The 24,662-nt window shown below is 32.1% G+C and overlaps 1 protein-coding gene across 5 annotated transcripts in view; it reads left to right on the top strand.

The window, feature by feature from the left end:
- The window catches only part of LOC109065494 (AT-rich interactive domain-containing protein 4B-like), a 67,251-nt gene that overhangs the window by 24,544 nt on the left and 18,045 nt on the right, over window positions 1-24,662 (top strand). For all 5 annotated transcript variants that reach the window (XM_042737572.1, XM_042737576.1, XM_042737575.1 and 2 more), the window contains exons 3-14: window positions 3,739-3,849; window positions 6,835-6,900; window positions 9,243-9,333; window positions 10,718-10,797; window positions 11,879-11,979; window positions 14,349-14,487; window positions 18,417-18,496; window positions 20,193-20,269; window positions 21,179-21,327; window positions 23,484-23,556; window positions 23,852-23,946; window positions 24,024-24,121. In XM_042737572.1, the coding sequence (XP_042593506.1) occupies window positions 3,739-3,849; window positions 6,835-6,900; window positions 9,243-9,333; window positions 10,718-10,797; window positions 11,879-11,979; window positions 14,349-14,487; window positions 18,417-18,496; window positions 20,193-20,269; window positions 21,179-21,327; window positions 23,484-23,556; window positions 23,852-23,946; window positions 24,024-24,121 (1,160 nt within the window). The remainder of the gene's footprint in view (window positions 1-3,738; window positions 3,850-6,834; window positions 6,901-9,242; window positions 9,334-10,717; window positions 10,798-11,878; window positions 11,980-14,348; window positions 14,488-18,416; window positions 18,497-20,192; window positions 20,270-21,178; window positions 21,328-23,483; window positions 23,557-23,851; window positions 23,947-24,023; window positions 24,122-24,662) is intronic.

Genomic DNA, 24,662 nt, shown 5'->3' with positions numbered 1-24,662 from the left:
CAAAGTCCCGATCACTGATGCGTGTTGGGTAAGTTACTTGAAAAAAGTAATTAATTACCAGTTTCTAATTACATCTTCAACAGTGTAATTAGAGTACTATTCAAATTACACTCTCCAAAAAGTATTGCTTCCAAATCCTATATCAACCTCGACGAGTTCATGATTCAAGAATAGACATGAAACAGTTAATTTAAATCTGATAGTCGGTGTTACCGGTGATACACTTTTTCCAAAACACACACCTAACAAATCACTATAAAAACTTACTAGGCTTGTTGCGATAGTCGGTGTTACCGGTGATACACGGTGTTTAACCCACCTACCGGTCATAGCACTTGACCAACGGCACCGTCCCCATCGTGTTGAAGTTTTAGTCTATAGCAATAAAGCACTTAATTCAGTTAGTGACTACGTGCCTTCGTAATATAGCGTAAGCGGAATGAGCGCCGCAGTAAAGCAGCAGGTGTCCGATTTTCATTTGAGGAGAGTGAGGCGAGCTAACTGGCAAAGGATGGCGGAAGATCGTGGTTTCAAAGCGAAATGCAAAAGCACCTATTTGGAAATGTTTTGGATTCAAACCAAATGCCAACAGGGAACCTGAAAAACGTTAAAGAGGCAACCTGTAAACTTTGCCTGATGAAAGTGGCAGCATCCGGAGGTAACACTTCGAATTTACACGCACATCTTCAAACACACCACAAAAATGAAGCGGCCAAGATGGGTCCAGCGGAAAAAAAATGGACCACAAAAGCCTGACACACAAACACAGCCTTCGATAAGTGGTGCATTTGCGCGATGCACAAAATATAAAAGGGACAGTGCTAGGTGGAACACGTGCAGTGACGAAATACATACATGGTGTGTTAAGTTATTATTCATTTTGCAATAAAGATGTGTGTATTACAAGCGAGTGTCTTGTTGTTTTGTGTATTTTTATTAAGAATAAAATAAATTAACCCATGATTAATTCAAAACAAATGCTACTGAATTGCCGCTAATTAAGGTGAAAGTAAATTGAGACGTGTGCACGTCTGCACGACCGCATTTTCGGCCACCCGAAATCCCCGACACGCAACCCCGGTGACACCGGGATTACCGGTTTTTTTACACGTCGATTAACCGGTGGAAAAAAACCAACAACAAAAATAAATTACTATTAACTATGACTTTTGCCTCAATATACTCTTAATTACTGCTTATTAATACTTAGTAAAGTAGTTGTTAAGTTTAAGAATTGATTAAGGATTTAGAATAAGGTCTTGCAGAATAAGACATTAATGTGTGCTTTTTAAGTAATAATAAACAGCCAATATAACAGTAATATTCATGCTAACAACCAACTAGTTAATAGTGAGAATTGGACACTAAATACCAACAATCATACTAACTAAACAAACAAATTAATAAAAAAAGAAAACATAACATAAAAAGCATGCATTTTAAGTTTTTTTTTTAATGTTAAATCCACTATAGTGTTGTACACGACACGTCAGGACATGAAGAGAGCTTAAAGTGTTGAGCTGTGAGGTCTGGATGTGTCTTGGGAACCCTCGTCCCTCGTCTCTGTGTTGGTTAAGATGTTTAGTGCGTGAGTGGGTCAGTTATCTCTCGGCCTGTTCTCGTAAAGCACAGACTCTTCAAACACGAGAGAGACGGGTCGTCAGCGTTCAGCTCCACCTACACGCTCTGTTCCTGTGCTTACGCTTATCTTAAGACAAATAAGAACCAAGAGTAATGTATGTTCAGAGATAAAAGTGTGTCTGACTGTCATGTGTTAGGTGCAATTATACTGTATTCACAGATTACCAGAGATATAACACAACCGGAGCATTAACGGAGGTGAATGCTGCTGCATTTCTAACATTACCTGTGATTTATTTTTCTCACTTCAGCAGAATATATGTGCCTTTACGGTATAGTACAGTCTGTGAGATGGTCTAGTTTAATTTAAATTGAATTTAAATTATAATATTTAATTTAAAGTAAATGAAATTAATTGAAGTTAATTTGGTGATTCAAATCAGGGTTGTTATTGTATATAAAAAAACACATTAAAATAAACATTTACTGAAATAAAACGTGTGTTGTTTTTAGCTAGTTGCCAAGATGATATTTCACATTTTAGTTTAACTTGGTTTAAAAAAAAAAAAAAAAAACTGGAATAAAAATGAAATATTTAGACATAGAATTTAAATGACAAAAACAGAACAAAGTTGCTAAAACTTTAACTAAAATTTAAATTTAACTTCTGTATCAGTGATACTAAAGTAAAACTGATTCGCCAATTTCATACATTTCAACATAATACAAAACTTAGTTTTATATTACATCACTTTTTGTTTTATTTTCTGAATGTTTGCTTAAATAGAACCTGCATTAATAGAATTAATTTAAAATACTTCAAAACCAGCAAGCATTGTTACTAATTGGCTTTAATTTGCTGTTTATGTTTGATTTATTGCTTGTAATTTATCTTTTTGTTTTGTTTTAATCAATCTTTCTTTAAATAATTATTGAGAAACCCTGAAGCAAGGTTTACTCAAATACTTAAAGGCACGTGTCATTGTTTAAATATGAATGCAATATTAGTAATATTATGATGTGTGAATAAACATTTATGAGTGTCCTGTTGTTAATTAAAGTAGAAGGCTGTTATTTTACATTTGATTACTTGTGTGTTTATTTCTTTTCATCTTTTGAATGTCTTCTTGAAAATGCAAGTTTAAAATCAAGTTTGTTGTTTATATCTATTATGTTGCTTGCAATTTTTATTTCTTTTTTCATAGCATTTTTAGTATTTATAATATGTAATATATTGTGTTGTTGTTACTATTTAACTTCAGGAGTGTTTAGTAGGCATACAGCTTTTTGCTGTTGTGTTAAAATTCATATTGTGGCAAACACCTTTGTTATTTTTGTCACACTAGTTTTTTTCCATAGCTGTAATCAGATAACTCATGATGCATTTTAATGTCAAACAGTTTCCATATTCAGACGTTGCTACACCATTACACCCTCTGTATTTTCTTATGGCTTCATTTTTCTTGCCCTAGTTCTCATGGTTTTGTTTCCTAGAAGTATTTCGATTTCAAACAGGTTTACAGCGGTATGCATACATCTTCATGTTGGGTATCCAGCACACGTTGTTGTTGTTGTATTTTTATGTAAAGTGAATGGAGTCATGCAGCAGTTTTTCGCTCAGGACGAGGGGGATTGTGCTTTAGTGCCCTAAACGTTCATTTCTCTAGTTCTCCAGCCTGACCTTACATGCTTTGAACAAATGGCCTTAGCTTTTTTTTTTCTCCCTCTCACTTATGCCACTTTATCTTTAAAGAGATCGTTCACCCAAAAATGAAAATTTGATGTTTATCTGCTCACCCCCAGGGCATCCAAGATGTAGGTGACTTTGTTTCTTCAGTAGAACACAAATGATGATTTTTTTTTTTAAGTCAAACTGTTGCAGTCTCTCAGTCGTATAATGCTTGGCAATGGTAACAAAATCTATGAGAGTAAAAAAAAACATGCATGCACAGACAAAACCAAATGAAACCCTGCGACTCGGGACGATATATTGATGTGTAAAGACACAAAACGATCAGTCTGTGCAAGAAACTGAACAGTATTTATATAGTTTTTTTACTTCTGATTCACGCAATGTCCGAACTTTTTTTTTGGGTGAACTATCCCTTTAATCTTCAATGAAATTCACTCATGTTTTGTGTGTTTGTTGTTGTTCAGACACTGGAGGAGCCTCCTTACCTGACCGTCGGCACTGACGTGAGCGCCAAATACAGAGGTGCCTTCTGTGAGGCCAAGATCAAGACCGCCAAGAGACTCGTCAAAGCAAAGGTGAGCCGCATACGGGCCCCTGTGTGTGCTGTTTGGGATCGTTCGGAGACATGTTCTCAATGTGTGGAGGATCAGTGATTAGAGAAGACTTGTGCATGTTTGACATGTCAAAAATTAATACACTAAATAAAGGTGGAGGTCTGTCTTTCGGTCGTTTATTTTTGTGTTGTTCATCCCTGCTTTTAAAAGTAAACAATGTCTAACTGATTTATTTATTTTGTTATTTATTCTAAATTTATATATTTGATTAAAAAAAAAGTCTCTTCTGCTCAACAAGGCTGCATTTATTTGCTCAAAAATGCAGGAAAAATTGTGAAATATTATTCTAGTTTAAAACAGCTGTTTGCTATGTGAATGCACATTAAAATGTAAGTTTTCAGCATCATTACTTCAGTCACATGATCTTTCAGAAATTCTGATTTGCTGCTCAAGAAACATTTCCGATTATATTATATTATTTATTGAAAATTGTTGTGGAAAGTAAAACTTTTTTTTCCAAAGAAAGTTCAAAAGAACAGCATTTATTAGAAATTTAAAAAACAAAACCTAAAAAAAAAAATTCCGTTAAAAAGATATATATATAAAATTCACTTACAGAACAAATTTACACCCCTACCTAATCCGATTACATTACTATTTTCTTCTCAAGCCTCCTCTCTCTCCTCATATCATTGCTGTCTGTTCCGAGGAGTGGAGTATTTTCTTCTCAAGCCTCCTCTCTCTCCTCGTGTGTTTCTCCTGATGGCTCTCTGATGTTTTATAATTCCTCTCTCATAGTCCAGAAATGTGATTAGCTGCCTGCGCACAAACCAGAGACCTTGTTCAAGGTTGTAATCATATTCCTGCCGTTGTACTTCTGATGACATCATTGCATCTCTCTCTCTCTCTCTCTCTCTCTCTCTCTATTGTCAGTTTGTGGTTTTATGTTTATATATGTGTGAGTATTTATATATCTGTATTATTTACGTGTATGGGTAATTTCCCTCCTTTTTTTCTTGCAATGTGATGTAGTTTAATCTAGAATTTTAAGTCTCTCTCTCTCTCTCTCTCTCTCTCTCTCTCTCTCCTCTCTCTCTCTCTCTCTCTCTCTCTCTCTCTCTCTCTCTCTCTCTGGCTGTGTTTATGCATTAGAAAGAAGAGTTTTTACTTCTCATTTTGGAGAGAAGTGTCGTGATGGAAATGTGATGTTTTGAAAACGTATTCTGTTGCTATAAATATCTCATTGAGATAATGTTATGTGGCTGTCTGACCTTAAGGTTTTAATTATTATTTTTTATTTGTATTATTTGTATTTTTATTATTATAATTTCATTGTGTTTTTATTTTCATTATATTTTATTTAATATATAATTTTAATATTAGATTTTTTTTTTTTTTTTTACATATTCATAATGTATATTATGCTTAAGTTGCTGTAGTCTAAGGATTAATTTTATCACTGTCATTAAGCAGATTTCATTATTATTATTTAGTCTATTATTGGGTGATGTTTGAAGTTAAAGTGAGCTTGTTATATCTGTCTGGACTCCTCCATGCGTCCTGGTCCTGACAGTGACTGTAATTAGGGTTATTTTGTGTCGGCAGTGTCTGTATGTGATCAGAGCTTCATCAGACACGACTGTTACGAGATGCTGAAGTGTGAGACGTATTATCTCCTGCGCCGACGAGACACACACACACACACACACACACACACACACACACACACACACACACACACACACAGACTGCTCTCAACTTGTGAGCTGGAGTAATGCTTGTGTGGCCGTGTGTGAGAAATAATAGACTTCCGACTTTCTCTTATTGTTAGTACATTAATGCATATCATATAATCAATGTATTTACATTTTATTCATATTTCTGTTTATGGGATTATCTCAGAACAGTACTGGACATTTTATGATGCTGTTTGATTTTTTTAAAAAAAAATGTAAAAGAAGTGATAAAAAAATAATGTTCATAAATAATCATTTATAAAAGTTTCTGATATATGCATAAAAGTATAATAAACTTATAATATAAAAAATATATATACAAATTATTTAAAAAGAAATTATAAAAAAAAACATAAAAATTTAAAGTTAAAAGATAAAAAAATAAATAAAAGGGTCTGCTAAATCCATGAGTGCAAATATAATAAACTTGGTTTACAGAAATGAATAAATAATACAATTATAAAAATTACTAAAATATAAATTATAACAAATTATTAAAATAATTCACAAAAATAATTTATTACTTAAGTGTCTGCAAAATGCATAAATGTAAATATAATAAACTTAGTTTAGTAAATATATTTTTAAATAATTAAAATACAATTATTAAAAAATTCATAAAAATGTATTAGAGAATTTAGAAAAATATGTTCTACTTAAGGAAAAAAATGGCACAATTTGATTTAGTTATAAATTAAGTTTTACATTTATGCGTTTTAATACATTTATGTTTTAATCAAAACCCCTTGTGTTGTACTTTTTTCAGTTCATGCATTTCCTGGGAATCGAACCCATGGCATTGGTGTTGCTAGCGAAGGCATCATGTATGTTTATTCACAAAACCCGTGTTAGACTGTGGTGTTGTTTTGCGTTTCTACAGTTGCAATTCAGTAAATCTTCTTCCTGTCATTTAATTTCAACATCCTGCAGGAAAGTTTCAATTTAAATCAAATTCCAGTTTGTGAACCGAATCTTAATTCTGCATTTTGTGCAGCCTGATGCGTGACGTCTCACAGTGTTGTGGGTATTTATGGAAATATGACATCTTGTTCCTCCATTTTTATCCCATCCTCTTGCACAGCATGTTTTGACCGCCCCACTTTCAGTGTAATCCTCTTCTGAGACAGTGTGTCTGTGATATCAGCACAGGGACCCTCGGCTCTCTCTGGTGGGGATCATCTGCCTGATATGAGCGATCGATGCATCTTAGCCTTTAGGGAAAGCCCTTCCATGTTTACTATCCTCACTGACTGTGTGTGGCTCTTTCCAGGTCACCTTCAAACCCAGCTCGTCCACTGCAGAGGTGCACGATGAACACATCAGAGGAGTGCTGAAGGTAAGAGCCAATCTGCCTCCTGCAGCACAAATACAGGCTCTCTCTGATCATACTTATATGCTTTATAAACTGTGACACGTGTCTTAAAGGAACAGTTCAAGCTAAAATGAAAAATTGCTGATAATTGACTCACCATCCGAGATTAGGATGAGTTTGTTTCTTCATCAGATTTGGAGAAATGCAGCATTGCATCAGTGTCTCAGTAATGAATGCTCTGTAGTGAATGGGTGCCATCAGAATGAGAGTCCAAACAGCTGATAAATACATAACAATAATAATCCACACCACTCTGGTGATTAAAAAAAAAATTAATTTAATAAACAAATATTGTTTTGCATTAACAAGTACAGTTACTAATAATATAACTCGTTTATTTCTTGTATTCTTGGCTTCATTAAACAGTAAAGTACTGAGCTGGAGTTGGGAAGCATACAAAATGTACTTTTATTAACAACAGTAATGCGCAAAATCTAATTTTAATGTGAAAAATGATATATTCTGCTCTCATTAAATGTAGCATTATTCTTTGTATAGTATTATACTGAACTGACGACAACATCAGTGATTATAAAGAGAGCGCTCTTTACTTCGATTCACTCGCAAATTGAACAAAAATAAAAAAAAATTCAAGGCACTTTGCGACTTTTCTTTCTCCAAACACATGGAAAGTGCAAAGCTTTGACAGCATTTGAGTTCTTGATGATTTGATATTTTATAAAAGTGATTTTATAATATCAAAATATAAAGCAAAAAAGTGGAAATGAATGACTAATAAGCCAATAAGTGCTCCTGTGCTGCCATCTACTGGTTGTAGTGTTAATTTGCTGTGTTTTTAAATTTTACTGGATAATAAAAGTCAATCAGACGACAGAAGACATGAAGGAGATTGTGTGAGACAGGATTAACAGCAGAGTTTTGATTATGTCAATCATTTAGAGGCCTTGCACATCAAATACTGTATGATACAGTAGCTGTAGAGGGCTAAAGAATCTTTACGTACAGTGAAAGCAGACACTGATCTGTCAACATAATGCCCATCTGATCTAAAACTGGTCTGGAGCTGATGTTTGATGGTGCCGGCGATGTCAGTCATCCGCATAATCCTCCGTTTCATAATGATGTGGTTTTTTATTTTCTATTTTTTTTTAGCCAAGTCATTTGTTTGAACATCTCCTGGCAGAGCAGCCGCTGCATCTGTAGCTGTGATTATGAATATGACAGTAATTATTCTCCGCCGGCTGCCATCAGAAAACATCTCACTGATGTCTGGCAGAACTGTTTGCTTTTTGAGCGCTTAGTAATTCTCTTTCAGAGAGAATAAATAACAAATGTGCTCGTGAGTGTCTTTACAAGCAGAAGTTTTAAGAGCTCGACGGGCTGGAAGAGGAGAAACAGACTAGATTAATACACACAGCTAGTTAGTTATTGGTTATGCTTGGAGCACGCAAGCAATAACATTGCAAGAATTGCAAACTATGGTAAAACTGTTAAAATGAGTGTATATTTTGAAGATCTTAACAAAACATGTCCACATTTCTCCTACAATCAAAAAACTGAAAAGGAAGAAATTGAATTATATTTGGCAGAAAGAAAAGATCGGGATATATCCTTAAATTAGATTTTTTTTTATTTGTATTAATTTATTTATTTTAATTTAATTAATTAATATGTAATTGTAACTCTCATTGGTTATTCCTATTTGATTCTTGTTACTGTAAAAGTGTTCTTAATGATGAAAAAAATCACTAATTATGTAATAAATATTTAATAAGAAATTAGTACAGTATTGTTGTATTGTGAAATTTTTTTGCAATAAAATCGAAAATTTGAATTTATTTAAATTTTATTTAAAGGCAGTATAGCAGATACTACCATGACATGTAAAAACAGTACAAATGTATATTATGTTTTTCTTTATTTATTTGTTTATTTTGCATTACAGTAATATTAATAATCAGATTAAACGGTCATGAAAATGTCACAAAATTATTAGTGGTGCTTGCTCTCTTCATGCACTGTATTTTGCATTAGTCATATTAATCACATTAATTGTCAAGAGAATATGTGACCTGGGCATGTTCTTTATATGAATATGTTAATCATTCAGAATCATCTGATAGCATCACTTTATAATGGTACGTCCAGGGTATTTTATTGTAAAGGAAACGTGAGAATCCCTCACAGGGCGTTCCTCTTGTGATCATGTCAGTGTGTTTATCTCCAGTTTGAGTCCAGTTCCAGCCGGTCAGGAGCACTGAAACCCTGTAAATACGAGTGTTTGTGTGTGTGTGTGTGTAGTTTTGTATGCTATTTGATACATGTGTGTGTGTGTGTGTGTTTAGGTGGGAGCTGTGGTGGAAGCCAGGAACCCAGATGGGATCTATCAGGAGGCCACCATCAACAAACTCACTGATGCTAGTTTGTACACCGTCGGTAAGAGCATCTCATCTCATCTCAGCTCATCCTACACTGCACATGTGTCTGAGACAGAGATGGAAACACCACTTCCATCTGTGTTTTATGGTTTACTTTAGTTATTAGCGTCATATGTGAGAGCAGCACGGTCAGTCTGAGATGCTGGGTAATTTTCATCTCAGGGCTCAGTAATTAAAAAGTATATTATTTTATATTAATTATCATTTATTAGATTATAATTTTGTATAATTTAATTATTTATTAGATTATAATGAATTTATGTATATACATTATTTAAAAATAGGTTATTACATATAAATATACTATTATTTATATATTTATATTTTATATAATATATGTATATATTTGTCAGATTAAACATTTTTATCATATTAATAATAATAATAATTTTTTAAAATACATATAAATATAATAGTATGTGAGTATATAATATACACAATGTTATATTTATATATAATAAATATTTAAAAAAATATATATAATTTTTTTTTTTATGAAGTCAGATGAAAACTTGTTTTTAAATTAGGATTTAAAAAATTAAAGTTAAAAAAGGAGATTTCTCAAGACAAAAAAAATTATAATTTAATTGTAAATATCCTTTATATGGTTCATAATTTCCTGTAATATTCAACTATAACTTTTTTTTTTTTTTGCCACACTGATCAATAACAATAGTCATCAACATATATTTTGTATTTGTGTATTAGTGATGTTTTTATACCTATGACAATTGAATTAGCCAGGTTTTTTTTTAATGCATGTTCGTGAGAAGCATCACAGGTTGTTTGTCACTCAGCATCATGAATGAGATGAGTCAGTGTCCATCTCTCACAAAAACATGAAACATTTTTTTATATCTGATGTCTTAATGTGAATTCTAATCCTCATATGTGTCTTCACGTGGAGAGAAGATGAACTTGATGCACCCTAGATGAGTCACAGCACATGTTTTCTCTGGCAGATGGTTTCAATCTGACGCTGTCGTTCTTTCAGTTCAATTTAAACCATATCGTATGCCGCAGCTCTTAATGAAGCTACAAGCCAACTGGTGATTTACTCCGAGCTTTATTGTTCATAAACACACGAAATGGACTCTCTTCAGCCGTTTACACACAGAAACTGCGCCGGAAGTGCATCAAGGACCAGAGGTTCTGATTAAATCAATAAGTGATTCAGTTGAGAAGGTGGTCTGTGAGTTTCTCATTAAAGCTGAAGAGCGGTGGGCGGCTCTTTTAAAGCACTGATCTTTCCTAACTCTGTCCTGGAGTGTTTGTGTGTCTGATAACTCGTCTCTCTCTCTCTCTCTCTCTCTCTCTCTCTCTCTCTCTCTCTCTCTCTCTCTCTCTCTCTCTCTCTCTCTCTCTCTCTCTCCTGGGCTCAGTGTTTAATGACGGTGATGAGAAGACCCTCAGGCGCTCGTCTCTCTGCCTGAAAGGAGCAAGACACTTCGCTGAGAGTGAGGCAAGTCCGCTTTCTGATTTCTCATTGGTTTAGATCGCCAGCAGACTCCTGTACATCACATCCTGTTCTGGACGATAATATAATTTAGGATGTGTTTCTATTGAAGATTAACAGACTTTCAGACATGCGCTCAGGTGATCTTGAGAACAAAAACTAGTGCTATCAAACGATTTATTGCAAGTAATGGAAATTTATTTTTAGTGCTATCAAACGATTAATCGCATCCAAAAGAAAAGTTTTTGTTTACATAATATCAAGTTTGAAGCAAAAGTTTTTGTATCATTGATTGTTAATATTATGATGATTAATTTTTGTACTTATTTAATTTCTGAGTGTTGTTTTTGTACAGTGTGAATATTTATTATGAAGATATTAAAGTATATATAAAGGCACACCTTACATTCACATGCCTGTATATATTTAAGGAAAATATTAAGTTATTTTTATATATTAAATATTTTATTTATAATTAATTAATATAAAGTTTTAATTTTATTATTCATATTTTAAATTTTAATATCTTAATTAAAATTAAAACACACAATTATAATTTTAATAATATAATTAAAATTAATATTTTAATATTAATTTATCTTATATAAATCCAACAACTTAAAGTAAATAAATTTGAATAATTTTTAATTACTTAACAACAACAATAAAAAAAAAATAAATTTTAATAAAATTAGTATTTATTTTTATTTATTATTTTACATTTTTAGTGCTATCAAACGATTAATCGCATCCAAAAGAAAAGTTTTTGTTTACATAATATTGAGTGTGTATATATTTATTATGTATATATATATATATATATATAATAATATTAAATATAATATATAATATATAAACTATAATTAATACATTTATTTATATATATATATATATATATAATAAATGAACAGTACACATACATATATATATATAATAAATGAACAGTACACATACATATATTATGTAAACAAAACTTTTATTTTGTATGCGATTAATTGCGATTAATCATTTGACAGCACTGGTATTTTTCTGGTTTTATTTTTATTTTAGCCCTGACTAGTAAATCTCATGTCTGTTTCTCTTCCAGACTCTCGACAGGCTTCCTCTGACGAACCCCGAACACTTCGGCTCTCCTGTCATCGGCATAAAAGGAAACCGCGGAGGCCGACGCTCCAATTCCATGATAGTGTAATATTTTGCAATCCTGCATGTTTTGTCATTGAATCACAAAAAGCACGGTGCTGCTGGAAGTTATTGACACGTTAGTCTGATAAAGAAACATGCGCGAGTGAGGAAATAGTGTTGTGGATCCTTAACAAGCATTTTTGCCTGTTTTTCAGTAAAATTATGAAGCTCAATTGACTTGACGTCAGTGTTGTATTAGCATTATCTATACACCCTTTTATAGAATTTATTAACGTTTTGAATTAGCTTTTATTTTAATTTTAGTTTGTTTAATAATTGTATGTGCTTTTGTCATTTTATGTTATATATTTCCATATAGCTTTCTTTTTTTCTTCAGTTTAAGTAATTTTAGCATTCATATATATATATATATATACAAGTATTTAAAAAAAAATTTAACATTTATTTGTGTATTTTCATTTTAGTTTGTTGTACTCATTCTGTCATTTGCTTTTGTCATTTTTATAAAAATTTTCATATAGCTTTGATTAATTTATTTTAGTTTTCATAATTGTAGTACTTCAACTTAAACTGATTTAAAATGTTGAAGCTTTTCATGCAGTATTTATATTTTATTTCAACTTTATTTCAGTTACCATGAATGGTTTTAATAGTTTTAATTTTTTAAAGTAGTTTTAGAATCTAATAATATATATTTTTTAACAACACTGCTTGAAGCAAAATTGCCAAATGTATAATTACATAAACTTGATCTTTCCTACTTAATTAACAAATCTTTTGCTACTTTATCAGTTTCTTAATATTTACATATAGAGTTTTTTTCTTTCATTATTTTAGTATTTATATATTATTATAGTATTTATTAAGGAATTTAATTGCTTTTATTTATTTTAACTTTTGTTTAAGTTTTAGTAATTTTATATGCTTTTGTCATTTTTTTTATTTTTATATTTCCATATAGCTTTAATTTTAGTACTTAAACATATACTTATCAATTTCAAATGTTCATTTAAATTTTTCATGCAATATTTTATTGTATTTCAACGTTTTATTAATTAAAACAAAACAAATTAAAATAAAAGATTTTAATAATATAATAAATTTTAAATTTTTTTTTTTAATATAATTTCACAATAGTTTTATAATATAATAATAGTTTTAAATTTTTTTACGCCATTGCTGGAAGCAAAATTGCAAAATGTAAAAGTTGCATGAAGTTTATTTTTCTTATTTAATTAGCATTTTTTTGGTTAATAATAATAAAAAAAAAAAAAGAACTATTTTAAGAAAAACTATGACAGAGAGTGATCTTTTCCACCCAGGTGCTCTGAAGCAGTAGTTGTCTGTGGCAGGTTTTCTTGGATTTGTTTGGTTGTTTGAGTGAGCAGGAGTCCCTGTGGTTTATCAGGTCATGTTTATTCGTGATGCAGGCTGTTGATTGGCTCGTTTAACGCTAACAAGATTGGCTCTCTTGGCGGTGAGCTGTAGTGTCGGTTGTTAATTGAGAGCGGCCGTGGAGTCACGCTCCATATCCAGTATTGGCAAGTGAGAAGCTCGTCAGCTCGCAGAGCCTAATTACTGATTATCTTCATCAGAACACGCGAGCAAAAGAAAAGCAGCATCTTCTATTGTGCCGCAGGGAGACAGGTGATGCTTATCTTTCTGTGAGTGGATCGGTTGAATCATGTTTGGCTTTATCTGGCTCTCCGTTAGAGTCTGTAACTCAGTGATTAGTTATAGACAGTTCTTCACCGTCTGAACGCCAAACTAAGATGCACTTGTGTGTTTGCAGTCTGAATTGAATTAATGTTTGTTTGTTTATAGTCATGGCAACCCTGCTAGCACTGAAAAGCAGAATCTGAAACAAAATTGTTGATTGGTTAAAATAATTCACTTTTTAAAAATGCTGAGAACTTTTAATTACAGTTCATATAGTTTCAAGATGTTACATTTAATTTTAAATAGCCTTAAAATTAATTATATGCTGAGTCAGTTTTAAAACTTATTGTAATGTTGAAAGAAAAACAAATGTAATGGATAATAATAATAAAGTTTTAGATAATAAAAAAAGTTGTGCTAAATTGTCATGCAAATAATATCATAGTAGTTCTTAATTTTTTAATTTATCTGAAAATATATGTAACTTTCTGTATGCAAAATATAGTGTTTTTTTTTTATTTCGGTCAAATGTGATTTGAACATTTCATATCTAACCCTTTTTAATCGCATAAATGTAAAATGAGGTTTTATTATTGCAGCTTTTAAAAGAACAGATTCTGCTTTGTTGATCAGCAGCGATATTTCACTCTGAATTTTAAATCTGTTTTTGTGTTATCGGGGATATTAATGTTAACTCAAGCACCTTTCAATCTGTTGTTTATCACGCAGTAACACATAGTCTTGTTCCACAGTCATGAAGAGGTGTCCTCTTCATCGTGTAGTGAGGAAGAGGAGGGCGATCAACAAAACGAAGAGCTTTATGGCAAAGTGGTGTGTGTGGACAGAGTCGTCACGAGTGACAAAAAGAAAACCACATGGTATCCAGCGCTGGTGAGTCACGACTGCTGCACACAGCACAAAAATCAAGCCTGTATTACTGTTTGTTTTTTAAAAAGCATATTTACATAAATTTGAAGTATAAAAATTAATTGCTAAAATTACAAAAACTGGAATACAAATAAAAAGCTAATTAAAACGTAAAAACATTTACTCAAACTAAAAAAAAAAAAAAAAAAAAAAACTGAAAAAATGTTTATTTAGTATAAATATATACTTTGTGTGTGTGTCTGTGTCTGTGTGTCTATGTGTGTATATATATGACCCTGCACCATAAAAACAAGTCTTATGTATCAATTTTTCGAAATTGAGATTTATACATCATCTGAAAGCTGAATAAATAATCTCTCCATTGATGTATGGTTTGTTAGGAGGACAATATTTATCTGAGATACAACTATTTGAAAATCTGGAATCTGAGGGTGCAAAAAAATCAAAATATTGAGAAAATCACCTTTAAAGTTGTTCAAATGAATTCTTAGCAATGCATATTACTAATCAAAAATTAAGTTTTGATATATTTACAGTAGGAAATTTACAAAATATCTTCATAGAACATGATCTTTACTTAATATCCTAATGATTTTTGGCATAAAAGAAAAATCAATAATTTTGACCCATACAATGTATTGTTGGCTATTGCTACAAATATACCCCCGCGACGTAACACTGCTTTTGTGCTCCAGGGACACGTGTGTCTGTATATATTAGGGCTGTCAATCGACTTAAAATATTTAATTGCATGATTGTCATGAGTTAACTCGTGATTAATTGCACATTTTTATCTGTTCATTATTATTGCATTTGTAATTAAAAAAATATATATATTGGGTACAGAAACCAAAAGAATATGTAATGTTAGTTGATTTAGCAAATAGATGTTTCCTTCAGTTATTTTCACACCTAATTATGCCCAATAAAATGTATTTTACAAGTTTTTGTTACTTTCACCGTTCATTTTTTTTTTTTTCTGTGCTACATTTTCTTTAATTTAATAGCATTATAGCTGCTCCACTGCAGCGTCTCAGTACTGTAATCAAGACATTCTGCTGTAATAATGCTGGAAACTACTCGTTATGTGTAAGTCTTGTAACTGTGATGAACATATATTTTCAGAAATGTAAGTCGTTTTTTTTTTTTTTTTTTTTTTTATCTTATCACACGTTTGTATTGGTGCAGAATGAGAGAGACACGTAAGCCCTAGTGCATTTCACACAGCCTGCTAGTTTCACTTTCCCCATAAAGTCGTGTAAGCTTGAGGTTTCAAATAAAAGTTGTTTACAGTGAATGCCCCTATAATTTTAGTTAATAAAGTTTTATATTAATGATTTAATTTTAATCCAAAAAATGCATGTGCTAAAGCGAACGGCAACAGAAGTGCCTCTCTCTCTCTCTCTCTCTCTCTCTCTCTCTCTCTCTCTCTCTCTCTCTCTCTCTCTCTCTCTCTCTCTCTCTCTCTCTCTCTCTCCTTACCGTTAAATAACTTGTGCATTGGTTTTCTCACTTGCTTTGACACATCCGACTGAACTACAAAGTTTCCAGTGATGTCTGTGAGAAAGGGATATTATAAAGTCATGAATATTGAATGTTTAGCATTATATTAATTGCAATCATATACCTTGTAGACATCCTTAATCTCTAATAACTCCATTCTGCTGTCTGTCGTTCTGTTATCGGCGCTGTTTCTTTGTCTGAACATGAGTACAGGAGCGCAGTTATAATCCCTAATAATTAATATAAATTGTAATAATTATGTAAAATATTAAAATAAATAAATGATATTCTATATTCAATATATTCAAATTATGATGTATTTGAATCTTTCATTTCAGTTTATTTCAATATGTGTTTTACTTGCATGTAATATTGAATTTTATTTCATATGTATAGAATAAAATATATTACTAGTAGTAGTGTTTTCAGTGTTTGTTTGTTTCCTCTGTAGAGGACATCGGGACTTTAAAAAATCCTGTTTTTTAAAAAATAAAAAAACATGAATAAACATGAAAAGGCAAAAACAGTGGGATTTTCATAAAATGTTTAATTTTTTATAGCAAACTTTATATAAAGATGATTCCCAACTATGTTGTGGAAGTTGTTTTTTTTTTGTTTTTTTTTTTATTTATGCAAAATGTGTGTAAAATGGCCATAAACTAGTTTTTCCATTCTATACAATGTATCTATAAACTGTATCTAATTTGCATATCAATATGTTTTTGGGGCAACATAGAATGAACAAATAAGTGCAATAATGGGAGTAATAATCAGCAAGAGTTTAATAATAATATCTAGTATTTAATAGGAATATTGATATATAATTTGTTTCTCTATTCATTTGTTGTGTCTCCCAGTATGTGTAATAAACATGCTTTCAGTCCTGGTGTCTTCTACAGTGGACATGTATGAAATCATATTTTGATTTGAAACCCCATAACATTTTTCTGAGATGTTGATTTATGACAAACAATTTGAAAATTAGTCAGATATAAATATTATCATATTTCCATTAGAATGTTACATTTGATCACTAAATTAATGTCAGCCATTTTTAAAGACCGAGGAGAGGGAGTAGTCATAGTGAAACATCCAGTCATCTGGTATCTCTGAAAAGTCCCATCCAAAAACAAACAGACAAGTGTTTTAAAGCGTCATGGCATTTTCCTTTCCAGGACGTCAAACTATTAATGACTGACTTACAGTGACTCATTAAGCTGACACACTCAAACTGTTATAGCATCCAGAAGACGACATGCTTCACCTTTAAACCGCATGCTTCCTGAAGCTGCATGTAACAGACTCTCTCTCTGACTCCGTCCCTCGTTTACATGCAGTAGATGATGATTCACAGTCACGGCAAACCAGACGCTGTCTCTTTAAATTTTGCTGCTTGCTCTGTGAGTTGTTGTTGTTGTTGTTGTTGCGTCGCTCTCGGACTCCTCCTCACGGCTCTCTGCAGAATCACAGCATTCAGAAAGAAAACAAAGCAAATGATCAGCCGTGACATGAAAGAAAAGGAAAAGACGTGGGTGTAGCAGTCGTTTTAAAAATGCTAATGTCATTTAGGCTTTGTTAGAATGTGGATCTTGTACTTATTAATGGATGCTCAAGGTGCACCAAGTCTTTTATTTTATTTTATTTTATTTAAAAAAAAAAAAAAAAAAATTCACAACATTACCAACATTTCAGACCTCGAAACACCTGGGCCTGAAACCGTTATTAAAATCGGTAAACTCTTAAAAAAAAAAAAATGCAATCTTCTTAATAATGCACAGCTCTCATAAAAATAATATTAAGCTCAAATTCAGTATTTAAGAAATTATACTACTGGTCAAAATTTTAGATTTTTTTTTTTTCAAGGCTGCATTTATTTTGTCAAAATACAATAAATATTTTACAATTTCAAAACTTAAAATAACTATTTTCTATTTGCATATATTTTAAATGTAATTTATTCTAGTGATGCAGTGCTGAATTTTCATTGCTTGCTTCTGAATGATCACGTGACACTGAAGTAATGATTCTGAAAATTCAGCTTTGCATCACAGGAATAAAATACATTTTTAAGGTATATTCACATAAAAAATAGTTTTTTGAATTGTAATAATATTTCACAAAATTATTATTAATTTTAATCAAATAAATGCAGCCTCGGTGAGCAAAATAAACGTCTGTCATTTAAGTATGAATTATTCCTTTTAACTTAATTGGTACAAACAACTGGAAAGGTAACACGTTTGCATATAAGAATTAATGAAATGTTTTGAAGTTAAAAATAGACCTGCTTGTGTCTAGCATTCATTTCTTCAAGCGTGAAACTTTTTTTTTTGGCAAATGGATACAAATGATTTATGACTAAAATGACATCAAGTAATGTTTTCTCGTTGACGCGCTCATCCATCCTCTGTTTCTCTCTTCTTCTAAAGGTCATCTCTCCAGACTGTCATGAAGATGTGTCACTGAAGAAAGACAACGTTTTTGTGCGCTCCTTCAAAGATGGAAAATTGTGAGTAACTTTCAAATGAAGTTATTTCAGTCCGTGCTTCTACTTTTAGCGCTCGAGCTGCAGAAAAGTCAAGCTATGAAAGCGGCACGTGTGCTTTTATTTCACAGCATTGTGTCTGTTTATAGCTGTGATTTTACAAAGCATCCATTAAATGTGGCAGAGAGCAGAAAGCTAAAAAGCCATCGCTGGGCTCATGTAAGGAAGCAGCTGCTGATATTTCTGCAGGGACAGTCAGAGAATATTGTAGTTAAACGCCCTTCTGAAAGCAGTGTATGCTGAAGGTATTCAAGTGTTAAGCTGAGAGAGATTATTTTGTTAAACCTGTGAGAACTGCCAATATACAGACCGGAGCTTATGATGATTCAATAACTAAACATATCATTTATAATGTTGTCCTTCTGTGGATTGACAGCAGACTCTAAATTGCCTGGATGTTGGTAATCGGTTGCTAAGGTGCTCTGTTTGGGGTTGCTAGGGTGGTTGCTTAGTCCCTAATATGTCATTTATGATGTCATTTTACAATTTTGGTGCATTAACAAACACAGACAATAACATCTCAACCTTCGTGTATGAAAATTTCATAAAACACTTACACATACATACGTGTGTGTGTGTGTGTGTGTGTATATATGTATGTGTGTGTGTGTGTGTGTGTGTGTGTGTGTGTGTGTGTGTATATATGTATGTGTGTGTGTGTGTGTAAATATAGTCTATGCACTACTGTTCAAAAGTTTGGGGTCGGTAAGATTTATTTTTGTTTATGAAGTCCGTTTTGCTTTTATTTGATTAAAAATGCAGTAAAATCAGTAACTGCATTTTAAAATAGCTGTTTAAAATTGATTTCTGTGTTGAAATCTGAATTTTCAGCATCATCAATCCAGTCTTCAGTGTCACATGATCTTCAGAAATCATTCTAATATGATGATTTGCTGCTCAAGAAACATTTCTGATTATTATCAATGTTGAAAACAGTTGTGCTGCACAATATTTTTGTGGAAACCTTGATGCATTTTCAGGATTCTCTGATGAATCGAAAGTTCAAAAGGGCAGCATTTATTTGAAAATAGAAATCTTTTGTTACATTATAAATGTCTTTACAGTCACTTCAGATCAATGTAATGCATCCTTGCTGAATAAAAGTACTGTTTTCTATGAAGCACTTTTGGACTGCAGTGCATAAGGAAAATGAAAGGCTTGTGAGTATCAATGAACAGAGATACATCTCTGCTACCTAACAAATCTTCACTGCTCCCTCTAGTGTCTGCCTCGGCACAGTAATGACATCACTGCCCCATGTAGATTAATGAATATTCATGAACAAAGAGACATGTGTGCTAGCTAATAATCACCTCTTAATTCCCTCAATAAAGCAGCTGCTGAAGGTGTGTGACGTCATACATCCACAGCAGTGAGCGCACATACAGTCATAAATAACATCTTGATATTTCAGCTATGTAAAAACTTTGAAGGGGATGATGGATAGACCTGGTTTATGTTCTTATTAGGTTGCTAGGGTGCTCTGGATGGTTGCTAGGGTGTGAGACTTACTGATTGGTTGCTTTTCCGAATAAAAAGAGCCACATTTCATATCTGGTGCTGAGAAATGGTATTAAATTTGGTGCATTTTTTAAGAAGCAGTGTATTGAATTATGATCAGTAAAAGACTCAAAGATGACAGTGTTGTGTTTGATCTTAGTTACACAGTTTTGCGGAAAGACATTCGAGAGCTGGATGAAGAGAAAGCTCCTAAAGCGGACGCAGGACTCAAACCAGGTGAGGACGAGTGTGATTCAGGGCAGGGTTATTATCGTTCAGTAAAAACTAAAACCCTAAAAACATTTCCATTGCTTGGAATAAAATATATAAAAAATAAATACATAAAAATATCTTATTTCAGTTTTTTGTAGTTTGATTTTAAGTGCTAAATAAACTGAAAACTACAACTATCTATCTATATATATATAGACATACTTAATAAAATAAATAAAAATGAAAATACTAATAAAAAGGACAATAATGCACACTAAAATAATCAAAACATTAAGCAAAATTAAAATGAAAACACAAGAAAATACAAAAATAAAATCTAATTCAAAATATGAACAAAAAATACTGTTTTGTTTTTATTTGAAATGTTTGTAAATATTTCATTTTCCCCCCTGCATTCAATAATAAAATGTGACTTATGCACCAATGCAACTTTTTTTTATACTCTCAACAATGCAGTTTTGACCCGGTGTACACAATATGCATATTTATATTCTATAAACATAATATATAATATATATTTATATATGTTTCCTATATACATAATCAGCATCTTTAAATCAAGTATTTTTATACTTATCCTATTTAAATTTGTCATTTGCAAAGCTTCATGGGATTGTAGTTCTTTCCCTCATTAAAGCTGTGATCTCTTTCTTTTTGTCTGATTTTCAAATACTTTTTTGTTTTAATCAAAGTTTGTAATGTTATATTTCTCCTTGTAGCTGCTTAGCTTGGTTCATGGCTTATAACTCTTTAACAAATACTACTTTTTTTTTTTAATCCCTATGGAGAGAAAGAATATGAAAAATACTTCCTAAACCAAGGCCTCTGGAAAAAAAAGTCTGCCCAAGCGAGGGATTTCCAGTCACATGCAGCTCATTCTAAGCCCATTCTCTGTGTTTGTGTTTGTCACAGCGTTAGATGCAGCGTGGGATTTCCAGCGGAACGGCACTGTGCCCAACACGTGGAGGACGGAGGTGAAGGATGAAAGCTCCAGCAGTGAGGAAGAGGATGAGGAAGAGGAGGAGGAGCAAGAGGAAGAGGCCAGCAGCGAGGAGGAAGAGGTGACCGCAGCATTTATAATCATAAAGCATGTGCTGGGGAGAAACATGGCACTTTGTTTGCTTTGACATCAGTCAAATATTCAAAATAAAATCTTTCTTATCTCACTTTTCTGATCTCACTTTTCTGTCAGATATAAGATAAAAACTCAAAATTGCAAGATAGAAACTTGGAACTGGAATTGTTAGGTCTAAACTTGCAATTTCCTGAGTTAATTTGGAGTTAAAAAGTATGAGTTGTGAGATATAACTTCGGAATTGTGAGTGAAAATTCTGAAAAAAATGTTCTTATATTCTGTGGCAGAAATAAAAACAGTTGTGAGATGTAAGCTCACAATTGTGAGGGAAAATTATTTTGAGATAAAAATGACCTTTTTAGTATTTTTTTTTATTTTAATTTTTTTGGTAGCACAAAAAAAACCCAATGAATTCTGTGGAAAAAGTCTTTTCACTTAATTGTAAGACAAAAACTTGAAATTAACTTTTTTTATTTTACATTTTATGGTAAGAAACAAAAAAAACAATGAATTCTGAGGGTGGAGAAGTCAAAATTGCAAGGTAAAATTCATATATATATTTTTTTTTACATTTTTTTTTACAATTTGTGGCAAAAAAAAATTAATTTCAAGATATAAACTCATAATTGTGACAAAAATAGATTTGCAAGATGTAAACCTGCAATTGCTGAAAAAAGGTCAGAATTGCGAGATACAAAATCAGGAATTTTGAGATTAAAAAGTAGCAATTAGCTTTGTTTATTCTGTGGTTGAAAAAAAACCAATCTGAGGAAAAAAGTCAGAATTTTGTGGTAGAAACTAAATAAATAAAATGAAACTCCAAATGAAGTCTGAGAAAAAAAGTCAGAATTGCAAGATTTTTTTTTTTTTTTTTTTTTTTTTTTTTGGCAGAAAAAAATATGAATTTGTGATATGTAACCTCGCAATTCTGAGGAAAAAAAAGGATGAATATTCTGTGGTGTGAATCTGACTGAATGGGGGAATCTGATGTCAGTGTTTATGTTGGTGTGAGCTGATATAGATGCGCTTCCACTCTTACGTCTGTTCACCTTGATTTATTGACAACAGAATATCAGCTTGAGAGTTTAAGTGGCGAGGTTAGTGATAAATGAACAGCTTGTGTGTGTGATGACAGGCTTCTCTGTTCAGTGTGTCAGAGCCGCGGCTGACGTGTGTGTTTTTTCAATCAAAAACAAAAAAAACAATACAAAAGAATAACAAAACACAACAACAAAACATTCATAACAGAAGCTATTTTTTCCAACAAGTAGCAACCCAAAATTACATGGCTAATGTGTTATGTCCTATTATGTGCAGCAAAAACCAGCTGCTTGTCCTCTCTTGCAAATTAATCACTGAGGTCTGATTCTTTTAAGCAAATCGGTTCATTTAATTGATTCTTTTCAAAAAAAGAGACACTGAATCATTTGAGCCCTCACCCACTATTGTATGTTTGCGTTGAGCATCTGAATAACTAGTTAGACCTTGTTATTTATCCCTGTTTTCAGCTTCGTTATTCTGATTGGGGTGTTTTTGTTTTGTCTTGTTTGTGTTATTAGTTAGTTTTGCCATTATCTTTCTCAAATTTTTCTTTTCTTATATCTTGTTTTTTTTTTTTTTTTTTTTTATATATATATAAGAATTACATTTTATTAGGTAAGGATGCATTAAATTGATTAAAAGTCATTAAAAGCTTTTTATAATGTTACAAAAGATTGTATCCCAAAACTATGAAGCAGCACAACTGTGTTCAACATTGATAATAATCAGAAATGTTCCTTGAGCGGCAAATCAGCATATTAGAATGATTTCTGAAGATCATGTGACACTGAAGACTGCAGTAATGATGCTGAAAATACACAGCAATAAATTGCATCTTACAATATGTTCAAATAGAAAACAGCTATGTTAAATTGTAAAAATATATCAAAATTTTTACTCTATTTTTAATCAAATAAATGCATCCTTGATGAGCAGAAGAGACAATCTTTCTTTGCATAAACTTTTGAACAGAACTTAAATAGCTTCAGTGTAGTCAACTTATTTTGTTTAGTAGCTCATAGTGCAGCTAACTAGTTTTTTTGTTTTAAAGGCACCTTTGAATGAAACCCTACTCTCTGTGCTTGTGTTTCCTGTATGCAGGAGGAAGTAGAGCCGTTCCCAGAAGAGAAGGACAACTTCCTGCAGCAGCTTTACAAATTTATGGAGGATAGAGGTGAGCAGTGTTATTTCAGTATTCATTTTTATACTATTGTAGTATTTATTAATATAGTCTGTTTTTGTCATGTGCTTGTCATTTATTTTATTTTCATAAAGCTTTCAGTTCAGTTTTAGTAATTTTAGTGCTTTAACTTTTTTTTTTTTCAGTTAGTTTCATCTTAGTTTATTTTATTTTACTTCAGTTACCGAAGGTGGAGTGCTTGATGATATGCATATCTTGAAAGTCACTTTGTATAAAGCCTCTGCCGAATGCATTAATGTTTAAGCGGTTTCTTGACTGTTCTGCTCAGGAACTCCTATCAATAAGCGGCCGGTGCTGGGCTACAGGAATCTCAATCTTTTTAAACTCTACAGGCTGGTGCATAAGCTCGGAGGATTTGACAGCGTGAGTTTTATTTTATTTGACACGGTCTGCTGCTCCGTCGGCGTTGGCTTTGACTCGTGTTCCTCCCTGTGTTTCAGATCGAGAGCGGATCTGTCTGGAAGCAGGTGTATCAGGATCTGGGCATCCCCGTGCTCAACTCTGCAGCCGGGTACAACGTCAAGTGCGCCTACAGGAAGTACGTACATCCTTCATAAGCCCCTGATGACAGTGACAGCAGACCGTGAGCTGCTCATTGTAAAAAGTTTGAGAAGAAGCAGCACTGAATGCACCTGTTCTGTCTCTTAGCGCAGAACCGTCTTCTATCTAGGGTTATTGTTGTTGTTTACTACAACTATTAAAACAGTTTTGTTCATTGAACTAAAGCTTAAATAAACTCTAAATATTAAATGAAAAACTTCAGTTATTTTCCAAGGAAACATTTATAATTTTTCTTTAGTTTAAGAAGCATTAATTACTAGCTGGACATTAAAAAAGCTAATAAAAATGATTAAAAAAAAAAACAAACACAATATAAATATTAGATAAACGTAAGTTTGGTTATTTGTCTAAAGCAACAAACTTTTTAGTTTTGTTTAGTTCAACTTTGAAGCACTAATTACTAAATAGACATACAATAAAAATATATATTAAAAAAATGCAATTTAAAAGGTATAAAATTGCAAAAAAAAAAAAATTTAAATTGTATATATATATATATTAATTTAGATTAAGCTGAA

The sequence above is a fragment of the Cyprinus carpio genome, chromosome B13 (assembly GCF_018340385.1).
Source record: "Cyprinus carpio isolate SPL01 chromosome B13, ASM1834038v1, whole genome shotgun sequence".
Lineage (NCBI taxonomy): Eukaryota > Metazoa > Chordata > Actinopteri > Cypriniformes > Cyprinidae > Cyprinus > Cyprinus carpio.
This window is presented reverse-complemented; position numbering and strand designations above follow the sequence as displayed.